A 20,518-nucleotide genomic window follows, 5' to 3' on the forward strand; every position below is an offset into this window, starting at 1 on the left:
CCCAGTTGTTATCCTTGCCAGGGTACAAAGATTTAAAGAAAAGTGAAATATCCACAGGCTACAAAATACAATACACCTCTACCCCGATATAATGCTGTCCTCGGAAGCCCCAAAATCTTACTGCGTTATAGGTGAAACCGCATTATATCAAACTTGCTTTGATCCACCAGAGTGTGCAGCTTCCCCCCACCCTGGAGCGCTGCTTTACCGCGTTATATCCAAATTCATGTTATATGGGTTGCCTTATGTCGGGGTAGAGGTGTAACTAGAAAACTTGTCAGTCACACTAATAAAAACCAGGAAAATCAAAGGACCAAAGGCCTGATTCTGCAGTGCTTATTCATATTAAGTGGCACTTACAAACCCAACTACTGCTGTTAATCTTCGATGAGATCACTCACAATAATAAATGCTACTCAGTGTAAGGTTGTAGAATCAGTCCTTAACTTGTTTCATTCAGCTTTTTTCTCCTTAATAGCTGACTAAGGACAGGAGTGTTAGCATTAACTTTGAATTTCCTGGCTTTTGTCATGCTTTGAGTTATTTAAATGCAAGTCTGTTGATACAAATAGGCTAAATATTGGTTCATCCTGGCTGGGAGATGGATTGTACCATCTCTATGGCAGGGTTCTCTTTCACATGCACAGTGCACAACTAACTTCTGCAACACAAACCTCAGTCTTGGTCCATTTTATTTTCTGCCACTGTTCCCTCCCCTTATTCCTGATGCTCATCCTTGCAGTCAGCCAGTCTTCTGTCTTCTGTTATCCAGCTGTCAGGTGTTAGAGGGACAGGGTGAGTAAGATAATATCTTTTACTGGGCCAGCTTCTGTTGGTGCAAGAGGCAAGCTTTCCTCTCTCACCAACAGAAGTTTGCCCACCCTCTTTGTTTCTCTAATATCCTGGGACCAACAGGACTACAACAACACTGTAAACATCAGGTGTTCATATTTTATGTGGCATTTTATTACCACAGTCCCAAAGTGGTTCCTTTGTTCTTTGTTAGACACTTTGTTAGGTCCATCATAATCAAAGTGCAAAGAGTTTGGCTGGTGTTTAGAGGTCAAATAATATTTTTTAAAAGCTCATCATATTATGACTTTCCACATCACCTCAATTTTACTACTTTGTCACTTTTTTCTATTTCTTGTTACCCTTTGATACATACGCAGGCAAACTCCTTTCAATGTGTACCAAACTCCACTTTTTGCAATCACTTTTTGTCTTATGGGAGGGGTGGATTTTCCCTCCTCTGCCCCTGAGTTTATTTATATATCATCCAAAATGTGTACTAGGCACCATTAGAAACGATGGTCCTTGCTCCAAAGAGTTTATAGTCTGTATGGCTTTAAATAATACCTACCTATTTTCATCAGTAGATCTCAAAGAGCTTTATAAAGGAGGTCAGCATCATTACTCACATTTTACAGAGAGAGAAAATGAGGCACACCGGGGTGAAGTGACTTGCGCAAGGTCACCCAGCAGCCAGTGGCCAAGATGGAAATAAAACTCAGGTCTCCTGAGTCCCTGCCCAGTGCTTGATGTACTAGACCACTCTGCAAATTTACCAAATTAAGACCATGTCTGCCCTGGGAAATTGACTAGGTTAGCTATTCCAAATTAAATATTTCACTATAACTATTGCACAGTACCTCCCCCATATAGACACTTTATTCTGGAATAAAAGTGATTTTATTCCAGAATAATTATTTTGCTTGCAGAATCACCTTTTTCCCAGAAGAGAGTGTCCACATGGGGGAGTTATTCGAGAATAACTATAATGGGATAGCTTTTTCTCAATAGCTATGATGGGCAGTTCTCCCCACATAGGCAAGGACAAGAAGTGGTTTTATGAGGGGAGGGATGTCCAGGCTATTAGGAATAGAAGTATATGGTGGTTGTGGTCTGTTATGACTGCGTCTTGATGGATTTAATGAACAGGAGGGATTGTTTGTTTGCTTACTTTGTAAATTTTGTTTGTAGCATTATGAACTAAAGTTGTCAGTTTTAATGTTTTAATATATACTACTTTCTTCCTGCACTCACCTCCCTGTGCTGCTTAAAACTCCATCTGTCATTTTCTGATATATTGTCACTTTCTGTTATTCACTTAGTATTTGTCCCCAAACTTGTATTCAAGAATGGAGCCTTTCAGAATTTTAGCCAGAAAAGTGCATGAGTGTGTTTTTATTTCTTTTACCACAGTACACCTTAACCCTCCCATTTCTGGCACTAGAGATTTTGACTGAGTCAGTGAAATGGGCATGCTGCCTTGAAAACAAAAAGCAACAAGTGTTATAAGGCAGTATTTAGCTATTGAGAAGACTTTTTGCCTTCTGGGAGATTCCTTTCAGTCTTTCGGGTGCTTTGTTTGAAGTCTTTTTTTTAACTTGTGTGACAGGGTTGGTCTTGTTGACTGGTAACATGTTAATAGACTGCTTGTTTTCGAGGGTTAGGAAAATCAGTGACACTTGACTAGATACAGCAGGAACTAGCCAGTCATAGGCAGCCAGGGGTAAGAACTTCCTTCCCCCCAGTTCTATCTAATGATATTTTAGAATATTAAACTTAAGTATTCTTTAAAAACAAAAAGGAAAGGGTGCATCCCCCACCAAAAGTGTATTTTAAATTCACTTCTAAACAGACCTCAACATTACCTCCATGCAATCAATGTACATTTCATATAAAGTTCTATCTTAACTTTTTACTGAGAAGCTGAGGGACCATTTCCCCCCTCTCAACTACTAAGCTGTGTTGTGAAGCATCAGATGGCCAAGCTCCAGAGAAGGCAGCTGTTCTGAAATATACACACTGGGAAGAGTTTTCATAACAATGGGAACCACATGAAAGCTCTCAAAATAGCTCCTCCCCATCATTGAAAGTTCCTTTCAGTTGAGTGGTTTGCACACTGGGTTGCATAAATGACTAGACACTCCAAGGGGTGCATTTTCAGCACAGTGCGCAGGGAGTTAGACACACAATCTTTACTAACAATAATGACAGTTGTAAGTAGAATTCCCAGTACAACATGCTGAAAATATTTCACTTAGTGAATCTTCCAGTTCAGAGCTATTTCCTGGCAGCGCTGAGCTCTGGGAGCAAAGTGGGAGGCTTGGAACTGTGCTTGTGTGTGCATGGCGTTCTTTTCTGTAGGGCTCTGAAGGGAGAATCCATAAAAGGCTCCTCCCCAAACACCCCTCTGACTATTTTACTGTTCCTTTTACATTTACAGTGTAGTCTATGTCCAACTTTACTTCCACCTGGCTAAGTTGTTGTGCTACATTAATCAGCTTTAAAAGGATAAAGCATGGAGCTGTGATTGTATAGCTGGCTTCACTTAAGCCTACTTCAGTTCATAACTTAGTTTTGTCCCTATTTAGTAGGTGTCTCTGTGTTTGTGAATACCCAGAACAGTCTTTCAGTGTTAAATGGTTTTGTGGCAGTGCTCTGGTAGCCACCTCTAAAGTCTGGCCTGTGCTGAGTGGGCTGAGTTCTTTAAAGCGGATTTTACAACCCCAAAGTGTGGAAGGGATTTTCCTCCTTTGAGCTCTCCTCAACACTGTGTTTGAATTTATAGGGGTTTAGCATGGTCCATAGACAGGGCATCGACTTGGGAGTCAGGAGAACTGGGATCTATTCTAGGTTCTGCCACTGACCTGCGATCTTGGGCAAGTCGCTTCACCTCTCTGTGCCTCAGTTCTCCCTACTTCACATTGTCTGTCTTGTCTATTTAGACTATAAGCTCCTCAGGGACTGCCTCTCTTTCTGTTCTTGTACACTGCCTACCACGATTGGGCCCTATCTTAGTTGCGGCCTCCGGGCGCTACAATAATTATTTTAATATTAATGGTTCGAATCAAAGCAGAATGAATGTTGTTCATGTCTTTCATTACTTAAGTGGTAAATACCAATTTAAGTTCATCCAGACTGTTGTAAAACCATATACTATGGGCTGGATTCTCGGGTCTACTATAACTCATTGTACCACTCTGATGGTGCAAAGAGACCATAAAGCTGACTTAACTGACCAGTGTGCAGGAATCGCCAAGAGGTGCAAAGCTGCCATAGTGACCCTACGCTGCCTTCCTTTGGCTCACCAATGTAGTAGACGCAGTTGGGGGAAGCATGGCATGGAGCACCGTTATGCTCTGGTGAGCGTTGGCTACTGAAATGGCCAGTTAGGGTCATAGGTGGCTGGGGATGACTGAGAGCAGCCCTGAAGCTGCTCAAAGTTGCAGTGGTGACTGGATGGCCCTAGGACCAGGGTGGAGGTTGTAAATGTGACATAGAGCTACTATTCCCTCCTCCTGGGACCAGCACCAGCCAGCAGTCAGCCAGACCCAAGAACTGGGCCCTCTGTTTCTGAAAGAAACAGCAGAGGTATTGGTAGAAGCCGTGTTTCCCCAATATGGCACATGATTAATTACACATTTGTAACACTTTCTGAAAGCTCTTTACCATTCTGCATGTGAGGCCAGGTCAACACTAGAAACTTTGGCAGGTATAACAATGTCAGGGTACATCTATAGTACCCGCTGGATCGGCGGGTAGTGTTCGATGTATTGGGGATCGATTTATCACTTCTCGTCTGGACGCGATAAATTGATCCTCTAATCGACGCCCGTACTCCACCTCGGCAAGAGAAGTAAGTGGAGTCCACGGGGCAGCCGCGGCAGTCGACTTGCCACAGTGAGGACAGCCAGGTAACTCGAACAAAGATACTTCAACTTCAGCTACGCTGTTGCGTATCTTAGTTCGAACCCCCCCGCTAGTGTAGCCCAGGCCTCAGAAAGGGGGGTGATTTTTCACAACATTTCTATATCAGCAAAAGCTATTGTGTAGATGTGGTTATACAAGCATAGAAGTGTGCTTGCACAGTTCATTAATTCAAACAGAAAATTCACCAAATAACTCAAACCAAAGCTATTCCCCTGACCAACACAGGAGCCCAGAGAACTTTCACTCTACACCTCTACTCCAGGGACAGTCACAAGAGCCAGCCTCTGTCCTGCAGGTCCCCACAACTGAGTGCTCTCAGCCCTTTGTAATTATGACCCGGCTCCTTCCCAACTGGGTCTGATAATCAAACAGGGTTGGCTGATCGCCAGCCCCCCGGCCTTTAAAAGGGCAGATCACCCTGTTACACCAATGTTTTCATTTGGGGATCCCGTATAAGCTATACCAGAAAAAACACTTTTTGTATAACTATCCTGGCAAAACTTTTCTAGTGTACAGTTGGACTTAACTGTTATCAGCTGCTTTAGAATGCATGAGTCAGAGGTAACATTCTTTTAAAAAATGAATGATGTTTACTCCATAACTTCTTCATTGGTATATATGGTTCAGTCACTACAGAAGGGCACTGGTCTAACTGGTGCTGGTCTAACCAGTGTCTAACTAGTGCTGACTTATCTTTGCTTTCCTGTCAGTTCTAGGGAAAATTCGAACTGCAGTGGGCAGTGCACAGCTTCTTATGGCCCAGAAATTTTACCAGTTCAGAGAACTGTGTGAAGAAAATCTGGTATGTAATGTTTATTATAGATATGATTGTGCCTCTGTTATTGCTAAGAAATTTACTCTGTGAGTCACTATGCCTTAAGTTGTATAAAGCTTTTTCTAGATTAGAATATCTGCAATTTATTCCAATAAAGGGCTTGATTCCTCCAACCAATGTAAATCCATTGAATTTAATCGAGTTACACCAGTGTCAAAACAGTGGGAGATCAGTGTGAGGCCCATAATAATTAAAAAAGAGAGAAACTCAAAAGGCTCAGGATGAAATTCAATGGGAGCTTTGCCAATGACTTCTACAGCAGCAGGATTTCACACTTGGAATTTGGATTCTTTTCAGATAAGTGCCCAAACGTTTGGATGCTTTTCAAAACTGAGTTGACCTCTTGAGTCTTCAAAATTGGACTGGAAATCTTTTGGGAGGACAATTTCTCATGGGATTTCCAGTGCTGCTTGCTTTCAGTTGGACAGATGTGCCATAACGCAATATCTGTTATGGAATTTTGGCCCATCTGCCTCCAAACCAAGGAAGTGTAGCATTTTGCAAAAATGAAAAATAATGAATAATTGAAGCTGATCAAACTCTTCCAAATCTCCAAAAAGGCAAAGAGGCAAAAGAAAGTTCTTAATTTCTCAGAATCAGTTTGCCTATCCCTAATAATGCACAATACATTGTATACCACATACCTAAAATGTTGATAATACTTTGCATTTATCAAAGATTTCAAACCATGTATTACACTACTGTATATACTCGTTTATAAGCTAACCCCCCATGATGGTTAGGTAAAATTAGCAAAAACTGTATGACCTTTTCATAAGCCAACCCTATATGAGTTGGAAGACTTTGGCTCCTGGCCCGTTAGGGAAAGCCGCTAGTGGCCCAGGATATTTTGTTTACCTGGAGCGTTCACAAGCACGAAGCCCCTCAGTTCCCAGTGGCTGCAGTATGCTGTTCCCAGCCAGTGGGAGCTGAGGAGCTCCATGCTTTCAGACGCTCCAGGTAAACAAAATGATAATGTATTAGAAATTCAATTCAATGATTCCATAGAGTTTAAAATCATCAAACTTTGGTGTAGACCAAAGCCATGTTTATAAGCTGACCCCCACTCTTTGATACATCACTTTTTTACCAAAAACATTTGGCTTATGAACTAGTATATACAGTAATTCTTAGATTTTAAGGCCAGAAGGGACCACTGTCATCATCTAGTGTGACCTTCCAGTATAACACAGGCCATAGAACTTCCCTAAATTAATTCCTGTTTCAGCTATAATATATGTTTTAGAAAAATGGCCAATCTTGACTTAAAAATGTCTAGTGATGGAGAATCTACCATGACTCTTGATAAGTTGTTCCAATAGCTAATGACTCTCACTCTTAAACATTTTCATTTTATTTTTAGTCTGAATTTATTTAGTTTCAACTTCAACTTGTTATACCTTTGTCTGCTAAACAGAAGAACCCTTGGTTATCAAATGTTTAATGATTCACCATTGCGGAGTACATAAGGACAATTATCCCAAATTTACTCTTGAGGAATCTGAAGCACAGAAAGGTTCAGGCCAGAGCAGAGAATGGAACGCAGAACTTATGGCTCTCTTTCCAATGCACTATCCATCCTGTTATTAAGCTCTCTTCCTAAAACATCCAATCAGACTGAGATCAGACTGCCTTGGCTCCAAATTACAGATAAACTGATTTTGTTTTTCATTATTACAAAAACACTTTTTAAATCATGCCAAGCTGACATTATGGGATAGTGTGTATTTTAATGTGACATTTGCTGACCCCGTTCTCATCCAAGTCATTAGGAGTCTCTCAAAGAGAGCTGGATCAGGGCCTTAAAGAGAAGAATATAACTGTAAAAATGCCATATTGAACTCTATTTTGTAATCAGAGGTTCAATCCTGTGGCAAAGGACTGAAGACAAAGGGAGATGAAGCAGCACCTCAGAGGATCAGGACCTAAATTAGAAATCTGCCTAAATTACAAGATGCCACGGAAATCAGCTCTGCATGAGTTAGTCCTTCTCTTATTAACATGAAGAATGAAAAAGTATTTTGTTCCCATATACGTGTATGTAAACGTTACTATTTCAGGTTGCCTACCTAATAATGTCAATGGTCAAGAAATATAACCTTTATCCTTTCTATGCAGGTTTAGGTTTTGTAATGACCCAACCACTCCCAGTCTTTATTCAGGCCTAATGTGATGGTATCCAGTTTGCAAATTAATTCCAGTTCTGCAGTTTCACGTTGGAGTCTATTTTTGAAGTTTTTTTTGTTGAAGAATTGCCACTTTTAGGTCTGTTATTGGGTAACTAGGGAGATTGAAGTGTTTTCCTACTGGTTTTTGAATGTTATCATTCCTGATGTCAGATTTGTGTCCATTTATTCTTTTGCATAGAGACTGTCCAGTTTGATCAATGTACATGGCAGAGGAAACTAATTTTCCCAATACTAATTTCCCCCTACTGTTACTCACACCTTCTTGTCAACTGCTTGAAATGGGCCACTCTCATTACCACTACAAAAGTTATTCTTCCTCCCTTGGTATCCTACTGTTAATTGAATTGTCTCGTTAGACTGATCTCACATGTGGTAAGGCAACTCCCATCTTTTCATGTATTTATAGCTGCTCCTGTATTTTCCACTCCATGCATCTGATGAAGTGGTTCTAGCCTACAAAAGCTTATACCCACATAAATTTGATAGTCTCTAAGGTGCCCCAAGGACTTCTCTCCTTTTTTAGGGAAACAGTTTCATAAACAACACTTGGTTTATTTTTTGCTGGAGAAAGATATGTTAACACAATGCGACATAAAACCATAATCTACAGAATTAGATACAGAATTGTTGGGTGTCAGGACAGGTCTGATTTGAAGAGGCACTGAGCAGCCAGAGTTCTTCTTCGAGTGCTTGCTCATATCCATTCCAACTAGGTGTGTGCACGCTCGTCAGAAGATTTTTACCCTAGCAACACTCGGTATGTCGGCTGGGCGCCCCCTGGAATGGCGCCGCTATGGCGCTGGATATATACCCCTGCCGACCCAACAGCCCTTCAGTTCCTTCTTACCGCCCGTGTCGGTCGTTGGAACAGTGGAGCACAGCTTAGCTGACCTCCACTTCCCTAGCTACTCATAGTTTTTCTCGTTATTCTTGTGTATATAGTTGAAATTTCTATACTTACAATTATTTTTTAGTAGTTCTTTACTTAGTTAGTGTATATAGTTAAGAGGGGTTCGGGTTCACCAGGTTTCAAACCATGCTCGGCCTGTCGCAAGCCAATGCCAACAGGAAATCCTCACGACTCCTGCCTTAAGTGCCTCAGGGAATCTCACCTCGCCGATAAGTGCCGCATTTGCAAGTTCTTCAAGCCGAGGACAAAAAAGGAGCGGGACTTCCGTCTCATACAGCTCCTGATGGAGGCAGCTCTTACTCCTCCGCCCTCGGCACGGAGCGCTGGACAATCTACTTCCAGAAGCATCTCTTCGGCACCGGATCGCGCCGGCACCGCTAAGACCCCTCGGCACCAACCATCTCCAGCACTTTTCTCTTTCCCCAAGGGTGAAGAGGCCTAAGACTTCCACTGCTTCTGTGCCCTCTGCACCGCAGCCGAAGCACCTGGATAGATCGGACCGCCCGGCACCTACTCCTGTCACGGCACCGACTACCTTGGCACCGTCGATTCCGATCCCGCAAGGGCCATCGAGTCCGGTCCCTGAAAGCTCCCCGCCAAGAGCAGTGGTTGAGCTCACGATTCCCTCCACACTGGAGACATTCTCCACGGCAAGGGATCTCATCGCAATGACTGAGTCTGCTCTACCTCAACCCCTGGCACCGCCGGTGTAGGTCATACAGTCTGTGGACAAGCCTGCCCTAATAAGACCACCTTCTATTGGCACCGAAGAACGGCACCGCTCGCAATCACAATCCCGCCGGCATTCCCGGTCCCGTCGCTGATCCCGGTCCCGACGCCGCTCGCAGTCCCGGCACCAATCACCTCTTCGATACCGGTCATATTCGCAGTGCAGATCAGCGTCCCGTTCGCCAGCCCGGTACTCTCGGTACCGATCCAGCTCCAGGCACCGCGAGTCTCGCAGCTGATCCAGATGCCGAGCTTCGAGATCCTGGTCGACCTCCTGGCACCACTCCGGTCATAGGTCCCGATCTCGTTCCCAGTACCGGTATGGCTCCCGGTACCGATCCCCAGGGCTTCATAAAGCAAAAACAACCAGAGAGGGTTTTTCAGCTCCTCCTTGGCCATCCCGCCACCCATCCGTGTCGTCCCAGGCAGACAGTTCAAATACACAGGACTGTATGTGCCCACTAGGATCTTCCAGGAAACCCAGACCCAAGATCAAGGCCCCCATCAGTGGTCATTCTGGATGCCTTGGGCATATCACCAGGCCCATGGTGTGCCTCCAGCCCCATCTCGCTCTGCCGCATCGGAGCACTGGGTGCCGGAGGCGACCATCAGCCGCCCCCCTCCTCCCGCTACGGAGGAAGTGCCAGCTCCCCAACCAGAGTCTGAGTTACCAAGGGAGAAGAGGGCATCTATGTCCACGAGGCCCCACAGGACCCCCTTGTCCCTGGCCTTTCATCTTCGTCCTCTCCTGATGGAGGCGGTGGCAGGGACATCCTCGACGGGCCCTACTCCAATTGACCTGAAAGCTCACCAGGACCTCCTGAGAAGTGTGGCGCTCAATATGAATCTCCAGGCAGAGGAGGCTCCGGAGATAGAGGACCCGGTGGTGGATATTCTGTCAGCTGATGCCCCCACAAGAGTGTCCTTACCATTTATCCAGATGATCCAGGCCAATGCTGATACCATCTGGCAGTCTCCAGCCTCCATTCAACCCGCTGCCAGGGGAGTTGAGCACAAGTACATGGTGCCCTCCAAGGGGTACGAGTACTTGTACGTCCATCCTCCTCCCTGCTCCCTTGTTGTACAATCCGTCAACGAGAGGGAACGCCAAACTCCGGCGCCAAAATCGAAGGAGGCTAGGCATATGAACTTACTGGGCCGTAAGGTGTACTCTGCAGGGGCCCTCCAACTCCGGGTGGCGAATCAGGACGCCTTGCTTAGCCGCTACAACTTCAACACCTGGGCGGCGGTGGGCAAGTTTACGGAGCTAGTTCCCCAGGACTCCCGTCAGGAATTTGCAGCCCTCTTGGAGGAGGGGAAAAAAGTGGCATCAACTTCGCTCCAGGCCTCGTTGGATGCAGCTGACTCTGCAGCCAGAACTCTGGCCTCGGGAGTTACCATGAGGCGTATTTCATGGTTCCAAGTGTCAGGCCTCCCGCCAGAATTTTAGCATACGATACAGGACCTGCCCTTTGATGGTCGAGGCCTGTTTTCTGAAAAGACGGACCCTAGGCTACAAAGCCCGAAGGACAACAGGGTCACCATGCGCTCTCTCAGCATGCACACGCCGGTGACTCAGCGCAGGCCTTTCCGTCCCCAGTCTCACTGCCCGTACCCTCTGCCTAGACAAAGGCAGGACTTTGGTAGAAGGCAGGGTAGAGCTGGCCGTAGACGACAGTCAGGATCCCAAGGGAGGCCAAAATCAAGGTCCCTCTAAACCACCTACGGGGCCAAAACCTAACTTTTGAAGTTACGCCCGAGGACGGCATACCAGTTACATTCCAGGATCCTTTCCCTCCTTTTTCCAACCCCCTCTCCTTTTTCCTCCCTGTGTTGTCCCTCCTAACTTCAGATCATTGGGTCCTACGCACAGTGGAACTTGGGTACCACCTCCAGTTTATTTCGCCCCCCCCCCTTTCACCCCTCTATCCTTATCCCTCTTCAGGGACCCCTCTCACGAGCAACTCCTCTTACAAGAGGTGCAGTCGCTCCTTGCCATGGGAGCCATAGAGGAGGTACCAAACGACGAAAGGGGCAAGGGGTTTTACTCCCGCTATTTCCTAATCCCGAAGGCGAAGGGAGGTCTCAGACCTATCCTAGACCTGCGAGAACTCAACAAGTTCATGATAAAGTTGAAGTTCAGCATGGTATCTCTGGGGACCATCATCCCATCCTTGGATCCCGGAGAGTGGTATGCAGCTCTCGATATGAAGGATGCGTATTTTCACATTGCCATTTATCCTCCTCACAGGCGGTACCTCCGGTTTGTGGCCAACTGTCAGCATTTCCAGTTTACAGTCCTACCATTTGGCCTCTCTGCAGCCCCAAGAGTATTCACAAAGTGCATGGCTGTAGTCGCCACCACCCTCCGCCGCCGTCGGATACACGTTTTTCTGTATCTGGACGATTGGCTCATCCGAGGGACCTCAGAGTCACAAGTCTCCTATCATGTGGGCATCGTCAAGGACCTATTCATTCGTCTAGGCCTGATGATCAACACAGAGAAATCTACTCTGGTTCCCACACAAAGGATAGACTTCATTGGGGCCATTCTGGACTCCAATCTCGCCAGAGCCTGAATACCTCGCCTCGGTTTCAGGCGATGGTAGCGATTATCCAAGGCCTGCAGAACTTCCCAACTACTTCGGCTCGCACATGTCTCGGTCTCCTGGGTCACATGGCTGCCTGCACCTTCGTGACCAAACACGCCAGGCTACGTCTCCGTCCCCTCCAAACTTGGCTCAACTCGGTATACCACCCGAGCAGAGACACCATAGACATGATAGTCACCATTCCCCCGAGCATCATACGCTCCTTCGACTGGTGGCTGACGCCCTCCCTGGTGTGTGCAGGGATGCCGTTCCATCCGCCCCAGCCTTCTATGTCCCTGACAACGGAAGCGTCATCTCTCGGCTGGGGTGCTCACCTCGGACATCTTCACACTCAAGGCCTTTGGTCATCTCAGGAGCTGGCCTTGCACATCAGTGTCTGAGAGCTGAAAGCAGTCCGTCTTGCATGCCAGGCATTTCAACAGCATTTGCAAGGCCGTTGTGTCTCAGTGTTCACAGACAACACAACGGCCATGTATTACATAAACAAGCAGGGAGGGACACGGTCTTCCCCCCTTTGTCAGGAAGCCATCCAGCTCTGGGACTTTTGTATAGCCCACTCAATAGGCCTAGTAGCGTCCTTCCTCCCAGGCATTCGGAACACTCTGGCAGATCAACTCAGCAGATCCTTCCTGTCTCACGAGTGGTCGATTCATCTGGAAGTTATCCATTCTGTTTTCTGGAAGTGAGGATTTCCCCGCATAGATCTCTTCACTTCCCGCAAGAACAGGAAATGTCAGATGTTCTGCTCCTTCCAAGGTCTCTCCCCGGGTTCGATCTCGGATGCCTTCCTGATGCAGTGGACAGACCAACTGCTTTATGCCTTTCCGCCGTTCCCGCTGGTTCACTGGGTTCTGCTAAAGCTCTGCAGAGACGGAGCTCGCTTAATCATGATCACTGCAGCGTGGCCCAGGCAGCGCTGGTACACCATGTTGCTCGACCTGTCGATAGCCAACCCAGTTACCCTGCCTCTTCGCCCAGACCTCATAACTCAGGACCACGGCAGACTTCACCACCTAGATCTGCAGTCCCTTCACCTCACAGCATGGCTGCTGCGTGGTTAAGCCAATCAGAATTACATTGCTCTGCCTCAGTACAACAAGTACTCCTGGGTAGCAGAAAACCTTCCACTCGGGCCACGAATCTAGCCAAGTGGAAGCGCTTCCCCTGCTGGTGCAAAACACAAAACGTTACTCCGACCGAGGTCCCGATCCCCACCATCTTGGACTACCTCTGGTCTCTCAAACAGCAGGGCCTAGCAATATCATCATTGAGGGTGCCCTTGGCGGCTATTTCTACCTTCCACCCAGGGGAGAGTGGCCGCTCAGTGTTCTCGCACCCTATGGTTTCTAGGTTCCTCAAGGGCTTGGAGCGCCTATACCCTCAGGTTCGCCACTCCGCCCCAACCTGGGACCTCAACCTGGTTCTATCCAGACTTATGTCTGCCCCATTCGAGCCGCTAGCAACCTGCTCGCTACTATACCTGTCCTGGAAAACAGCTTTTCTCGTAGCCATTACATCGGCCAGACGAGTCTTCGAGCTTCGAGCTCTCACGGTGGACCCACCATATACTGTGTTTCACAAGGACAAGGTGCAGTTGTGACCACACCTGGCGTTCCTCCCTAAGGTGGTATCGGCCTTTCATGTCAACCAGGATATCTTCCTTCCGGTCTTCTTCCCAAAACCACACTCAACACGAAGGGAGCAACAATTGCACTCTCTAGGTGTTTGTAGAGCGCTCGCATTTTATATCAAGCGGACAAAACCCTCTTGTAGAACGCTCCAACTCTTCATCGCGGTGGCAGACCGAATGAAGGGCCTATCTGTCTCCTCCCAGAGGATTTCATCTTGGGTGACGGCCTGCATCCGTACTTGTTATGACTTGGCTCATGTTCCCTCAAGCCACCTCACCGCACATTCTACCAGGGCCCAGGCTTCATCTGCTGCCTTCCTGACTCATGTACCCATCCAGGAGATATGCCGTGCAGCTACCTGGTCTTCGGTACATACCTTTGCCTCTCATTACACTCTGGTTCAACAGTCCAGAGATGACGCAGCCTTTGGCTCAGCAGTTTTGCATTCTGCAACATCTCACTCCGACCCCACCGCCTAGGTAAGGCTTGGGAAACACCTAATTGGAATCGATATGAGCAAGCACTCGAAGAAGAAAAGACGGTTACTCACCTTTGTAACTGTTGTTCTTCAAGATGTGTTGCTCATATCCATTCCAAACCTGCCCTCCCTCCCCTCTGTCGGAGTAGCCAGCAAAAAGGAACTGAAGGGCCGTTGGGTCGGCAGGGGTATATAGCCAGCGCCATAGCGGTGCCACTCCAGGGAGCGCCCAGCCGCCCCACCGAGTGTTGCTAGGGTAAAAATCTTCCGACGAGCATGCACACGGCACGCACACACCTAATTGGAATGGATATGAGCAACACATCTTGAAGAACAACAGTTACAAAGGTGAGTAACCGTCTTATCCCATTACCTCAAGTGAAGTTGTGGATGTTCAGCACTTCTGAAAAATCAAGCTGTAAACCAGTGTATCCAACAGTCTATTTTATTTAAATCATTTAAAGAGATCCGTCAGACAGACTTCACCAGAGCAGTGTGCAGCATTTGACTGGAAGGTCAAAATCTTACGAGCCAGTGGCACACGTAAAGTTTTAATGGCCAGATTCTGGTTCAACATATAACTCTCTCCAAAAGAGTGCCCTGCAAAAGTAGGGTTAATGTGCATCCATATTCTCTTTCCCCATTTATTTCCCTCTGCAAAGATTATTTTTGCCAGGAATATAAATAATCTGTCCAGGGTACATTTATTTAAAATGTAGTATTTTCATAGTCCTTAATATCATTGAAACACTATACAAATGTGAATTAATGCCCTCTTGAATCAGTAGATGCACATGCAGAAATGTGGGATGAAATCCTGACACCAGTGGAGTCAACAGGAGTCTTGCCATTGACTTCAGAGCAGCCAGGATTTCATCCATGTTAGACCCCTGGGCTGTGCCGAAGACTGCCACTCTGCTGCTCCTGGACAGGAAAGCAACCTTTCCCCATGTTTTGATGGGTAGCCAGAATTGAGGCCACTGACTTCAGGGGAAAGCACAGGGTTTCTGGAGCACACCTGTCAGAATTTAGCCCTAAATCTTTATAAGTAAAAATACTAGTAAGAAGTGTTTTTTCTCGGTTCTTTTAACTTCTTCTATGTATCTCATTGATCATCTGAATCTAAGTAAACTGCTTTCTGGTGAGATGCATAGCCATTTGCACAAATGCTTTACATTAGAAGATACTAAAGCCAAAATATTTTTTTCTTCTGTTGTACAGAATCCTAATGCACATCCAAGGCCGACCTCCCAGGATTTAGCAGGGTTTTGGGATATGCTCCAGTTGTCCATAGAAAATATTAGTATGAAATTTGATGAACTTCATCAGTTAAAGGCCAATAATTGGAAACAGATGGATCCTCATGACAAGAAGGTAGAACAATGTAGATTTTGTATGCTTCATTTAAAACCCTGCACAAATACTGGACAAATTAAATAGTCCTCTGTGTACAGATGTTAAAAATGTGCAATGAAGCTCATATCAGATTCATTTCACTGTAATAACAATGTTTACATAATAATCATCTGGGATATTATCTGTAATATGTTTCAGGCTATGTTTCAGGCATATTTTAAAACCAAAACTGTCTTTGTGAATTGGATAATGGGAATGTAGTACGTTGTTAAACTTTACATTTAATCATACTAGATGATCAGTCATTGGAAGGAACTGCCATATATATTGATTCTTAAATTTAAATAAATCACATTTATGGTGCATATTATTGCATATAGCAAGAATTCAGTTTACTTGCACACTCTAGGCTTTGTTACTGAGAAAACTAGGGAAGTAGTGTAATCATCACTGACTTTGGTAACCAGATCATAAGTACAGTGATAACCAACTGCCGTCATACAGACCTAAAAAACAAACTTCCTACAAGTTGCATGGTAACCTTTCCATGCCATTCTTTTTTGTTTGCTTTCTTTTGTTTTTAAATGGAAATTCTTGTAATCAGGTTCATTTTGCTGGTAATGTTATTTTTTCAAGATAGCCCAAAAATCATTTGTAGCACTGGTAATTATTTTTAACAGAGTTTTCCATTGTTGCCATAAAGAGACTACCAGGTTTCCAAGTGTGAGCCATGTTTCTTTTTCCATTCTGGTTTGGCACGTATCCTTATTTTTAATCCTTACCATCAGGACATCTGATCAGCTGGTCAAACAGCACCTTGGGTGAGCCACAATACAGTTCTCCAAAACTATTGTTGTCATAATTGATTATTTTATAGAACCCATAAGTGAGCTAGAAACTTCACGGAAAACACTTAAAGCCAGATCTGTGTCCAGAGGAGCTTACAATCTAATGCTATTCTCCTGCTGCTGTCTAACTCTACAGCTGCGTTTCCATTAGCCTCATTAGACTCAGAAATGGGCACTGGCTCATGAATATGACACATAGGTAGGGATATAACATACACCAAAAAGGCAAGGAAGCAAGGAGTGTACCATTATATATATATATATTATATTATAGCCTTGTTCAAGTAATATATACATTTGGGTGGCCGATGCTGATGTCTGGATTACCTGCCCCTAAAAATAGCTCTGACAAGCAAAGTGGCATTTTCTTTTGGACAAATAATAATACAAATTTCCACAAATCTTCCAGCAGGAAGGTTTGAAATACAGTTCTGTTAGCATCCTATTCCCACCAAACAAGACTAAAAAATCATGCCCTTTGTTCCTGAATTAGGAGTGCTAAATTCCAGGTTAATTCCAAACCATCAGAGGAATACCATTAGTGTTTTATTTGGGGGTGGCCCTTGGTTGTTTTCTGAGGCCACGATACAGAAGTCAGGTAATTATTATTTAATATGTCTTCCTTGAGAAGGAGCTGTAAAACTGCAAACACACATGTGCACACGTGCTAATGTACCATTTTTCATTAGCTTCTAATGCAAAAGAATGTGTTCAGTCTCCAGCATGAAGAAAAGAGCGTTTTACTAGATATGTCCCTTTCATTTTCCTTGAAAACATTTCAAGGAATTCCCACCAAAAGGAAGACTATAAAGGCTTAGAAGAAGTTAAGCAGTAATGAAGAAAGGATCGTATGTATTTACAATCTACAACAGGAAGGTAGAGGATATGCACTTTAAAGAATTACGCTGACTCTGTTCCTGTTTCATTTAACTGTGATTTTAAATTAAACTGTTCATCTCCTTATTTAAAAAGAAAGAAAGAATGAAAACTTCCTATGGAATTGATCTTTGCATTTGCCTCTGTCTTCCCCCCCTTGGGCCCTTGTTAAACAGCATAGATTAATCTTTAGATGCAGAGGAAAAAGCAAAGTGTGAATAAGTGTAACTAGGCAGCTTTGCATTTCAAGTAATGAAGGCTGTTGTCATCAACATGAGCGCAAACTAAAGGCTAGAATGGAATCTTTGTAGTAATAAAATCCCTGCTCTCAGAAACCATGTTCACAGTTGGAAGGGGATGTAATTTAAAAGACAATCTAAATTGACTTGACAAAAACTTTATAGCTGCCTGAAGTTCAGAACTGAATCCACACTTTTTCTAAAGCCATCCTTATATATATAAAAATATATAAATTTCCCCTTTGTTAACCATGCATCTTTGACTACCAAAGTGACGATTAGTGTATGTTCTCTCGATGATTTTTTTAAAATTCCTACCCATTTTCAGTTTGTAGGTTATTGTAATTCCTAAGGCTCATTCAGCATGGTGCTAAATTTTAAGAATTTTTATAGTAAGACATGAAAAGTATGGATTATTTGAGCTATTACCAAGATCGGCCACCACTAAGCACATGTTTTTTATTCTAACTGTGGTACGCCAACTCCAAGCTGCTAGTTTACATTACATTTACTGTGTGATATATATCCATTGAATCTCAGTGTTGTAAGCCCATCTAGTGCTATGTATGTACTGTGTGTAAGGGACAAGGTCATTTGTGTATTTCACTTCTGTAACACAGGATTGCTGCTATAGTAAATTAATTTTATTAACAAACCCGAAGAGTTTGATAGGAGTTGGGTTTTTTTTTTAATTCCGTAGTAGAATTTATACATTAGGTTTATGAAACTGTATTAGCTTAAAGAGTGCTACAAAGTTCTGTTTAAGATGCTCTCCTTTCTAATCCCTGGCACCAGGACGAGGAGTCTGGATTCCCCAATGGGAACCGCATTAAGTGGTTAGCTGTGGGAGCTTCGGCCCTTTCAGCGCCAGGCGTTTAATACACATCGTACCTGTGGAGAACTAGCTCTGCTATCAATACTATCCTTTGCTTTAAGCTTACATTATTTTTATGAACCCTTGAATACAAAAGCCAGTTCAATGAAGAAAAAAATGCAGATAAGAACTAACAAACCTTAGGTAAAATGTGTGTTCTAACTACTGACCTATCCTAGTTTTTTCCAAGCTTTCCCTGAGAAGCTGTATAATGTCATTAACCTTCTGCTTTGATCAGGAGAGAAGGGTCCCTCCTCCAGTGCCAAAGAAGCCAGCGAAAGGTCAGGTGCCACTCATACGGGAACGTTCTCTGGAAAGCTCACAGCGTCAAGAGGCCCGGAAACGGCTGATGGCTGCCAAACGAGCCACATCTATCCGCCAGAATTCCGCCACTGAGAGCGCTGAAAGCATTGAGATTTACATCCCCGAAGCCCAGACAAGGCTATGAAGGGATCCCACCAGGAGGACTCTCACTGGCAAGACAAGTCTCTTGTATAATCTGCTCCTGTAGGTCCCTATTCAGAGCCACCATTAAGAATTTGTATTCCCCTCTTTCTTTCTTTCTCTCTCTCTCTCTCCCTCTACAATGATCCCAATTAATTCCACTTTTGTGGTGTAGTTGTCGATCCTCCAAGAGATGTCCTCTAATAACTGTTGCTTTCTAAAGGTTTGCCCATGTCATTATGATGCTTTGTCACATGTATTGATGCTGCCACCTTGCCTCATGTAAGAGAGTACAATCCTCCTTTCTATTTAAGAAATAAATACAGAACTCACAGACACACATACACACACACCTGTATAGTAAATACACCATTTAACTCATTCATGATCTTTAGTTTATCTAAAGTTAGTATGTTACCTGGTGTACAGCAATATAAAACTATAGAGTATTTTGGAAATTCAGTAACACAGGGTGATCCTTTGGGACTCTGCTGTCTTCCTCATTAAAGATTAAAGGAGCTATGGCTCGGATTCCCTTCTTTTTATTACTATTATTTTTTAAGCAGATGGCGCACTTTATTCTAAACCTCAGAATCATATCTCACCTGAATTTAAGATGTCACAAAGGGCGAGGTAGGGGGAGAGATAGCTGTGGTGTGGTGCAAAGGAGGGAGAGGTAAATCCTGCAGGTGAGATTGTGAGGGACAGAAAAGATCCTGTCAAAAGATACCTGCACACTCTCACAGCTGCACAAACTGCCTCATTTGTTTTTCGTCAATCACTACTTAAACATTTTGATCAGCAGAAGATTGTAAATTTGATCTTCCAGGGAAATCATCTATTTTGAAAGGCAATAAAAAGGCAAAAGGAAAGGAGATAAGAAGAAATGATCATTGAAGATAATATAAAAAGGGACTTTTTTGTCAAAGTATTAAGAATTTTATATAAGAAAATTTATATAAGAATATAAGAAAACTGTACTGTATTGTCAGTTCCTATCGTATTGTATTGTACTCTATTGGTTTTAAAAAAAGAGAAGAAAAAAAAGAAAAAAACAGCTTGGTTTTGTTGATGTCTTAATCTTAGTGAAACTATCAGATTTCACACCCATCCACCCCGTTACTGAAATACTGTAAATGGAATCCATGCTGTTTTTCAAAGCAAGACTTTGTTTTGTTTTCTACACAGCTGGTAGTAAGCTTCAGGTCAGACTGCTTCCATCAGATGGTTCATAGCTGGGAGTAAGTTTCTCCTTTAGTCCCTTTTTTAATAATATAACATACTCCATTTTTCAAACATTAGGATTTTTCAGATGCAGTGGGACCATAATGAGCCTATATTTGTTCACTACACTAGCTTTTGAAATCATGTACAATATGCATTCCCTAGTCTTCAGCAATTTATTTGATACTTAGGGTAAAATCTTGCCCTTGCTGTTTGGAGTTGCACTGATGGAGGAAGGTATTGGCTGTGCATTAGTGACACTAGCCAGTGTGCCGGCACAGGATAGGATGTCTTGGGTATGTCGCTGAAAATGAGCAACTGGCATATGCTGCAGAAGGCAACGTTAGTGCTAGTTGGCCGGGCCCACCTGGCTATGCCCCATAGTCAGCAGACCATGCCCTCTTGGGACTGTTGTGTGTCTTCTGGCATAGTAGCCATGCCTCATTGTTAGTGCTCTCTTCAGCTCTGGGTTAGAATGCTGCCCCGCTCAGGGTGGGTTCTTATGATCTCTTCTCCCACTTGGACTTCCATATAGCACCGGGCAGGGTGTGACC

The 20,518-nt window shown here is 44.2% G+C and overlaps 1 protein-coding gene across 3 annotated transcripts in view; it reads left to right on the forward strand.

The window, feature by feature from the left end:
• Positions 1-19,676, forward strand: part of DLGAP1 (DLG associated protein 1) — a 243,643-nt gene extending 223,967 nt beyond the window's left edge. For all 3 annotated transcript variants that reach the window (XM_050942123.1, XM_050942126.1, XM_050942125.1), the window contains exons 8-10: positions 5,430-5,521; positions 15,325-15,477; positions 18,535-19,676. In XM_050942123.1, coding sequence (XP_050798080.1) covers positions 5,430-5,521; positions 15,325-15,477; positions 18,535-18,744 — 455 coding nt within the window. In that variant the 3' untranslated portion in view covers positions 18,745-19,676. The remainder of the gene's footprint in view (positions 1-5,429; positions 5,522-15,324; positions 15,478-18,534) is intronic.
• The last annotated feature ends 842 nt before the right edge of the window (positions 19,677-20,518 follow it).

This window comes from Gopherus flavomarginatus, chromosome 2 (assembly GCF_025201925.1).
Source record: "Gopherus flavomarginatus isolate rGopFla2 chromosome 2, rGopFla2.mat.asm, whole genome shotgun sequence".
NCBI lineage: Eukaryota > Metazoa > Chordata > Testudines > Testudinidae > Gopherus > Gopherus flavomarginatus.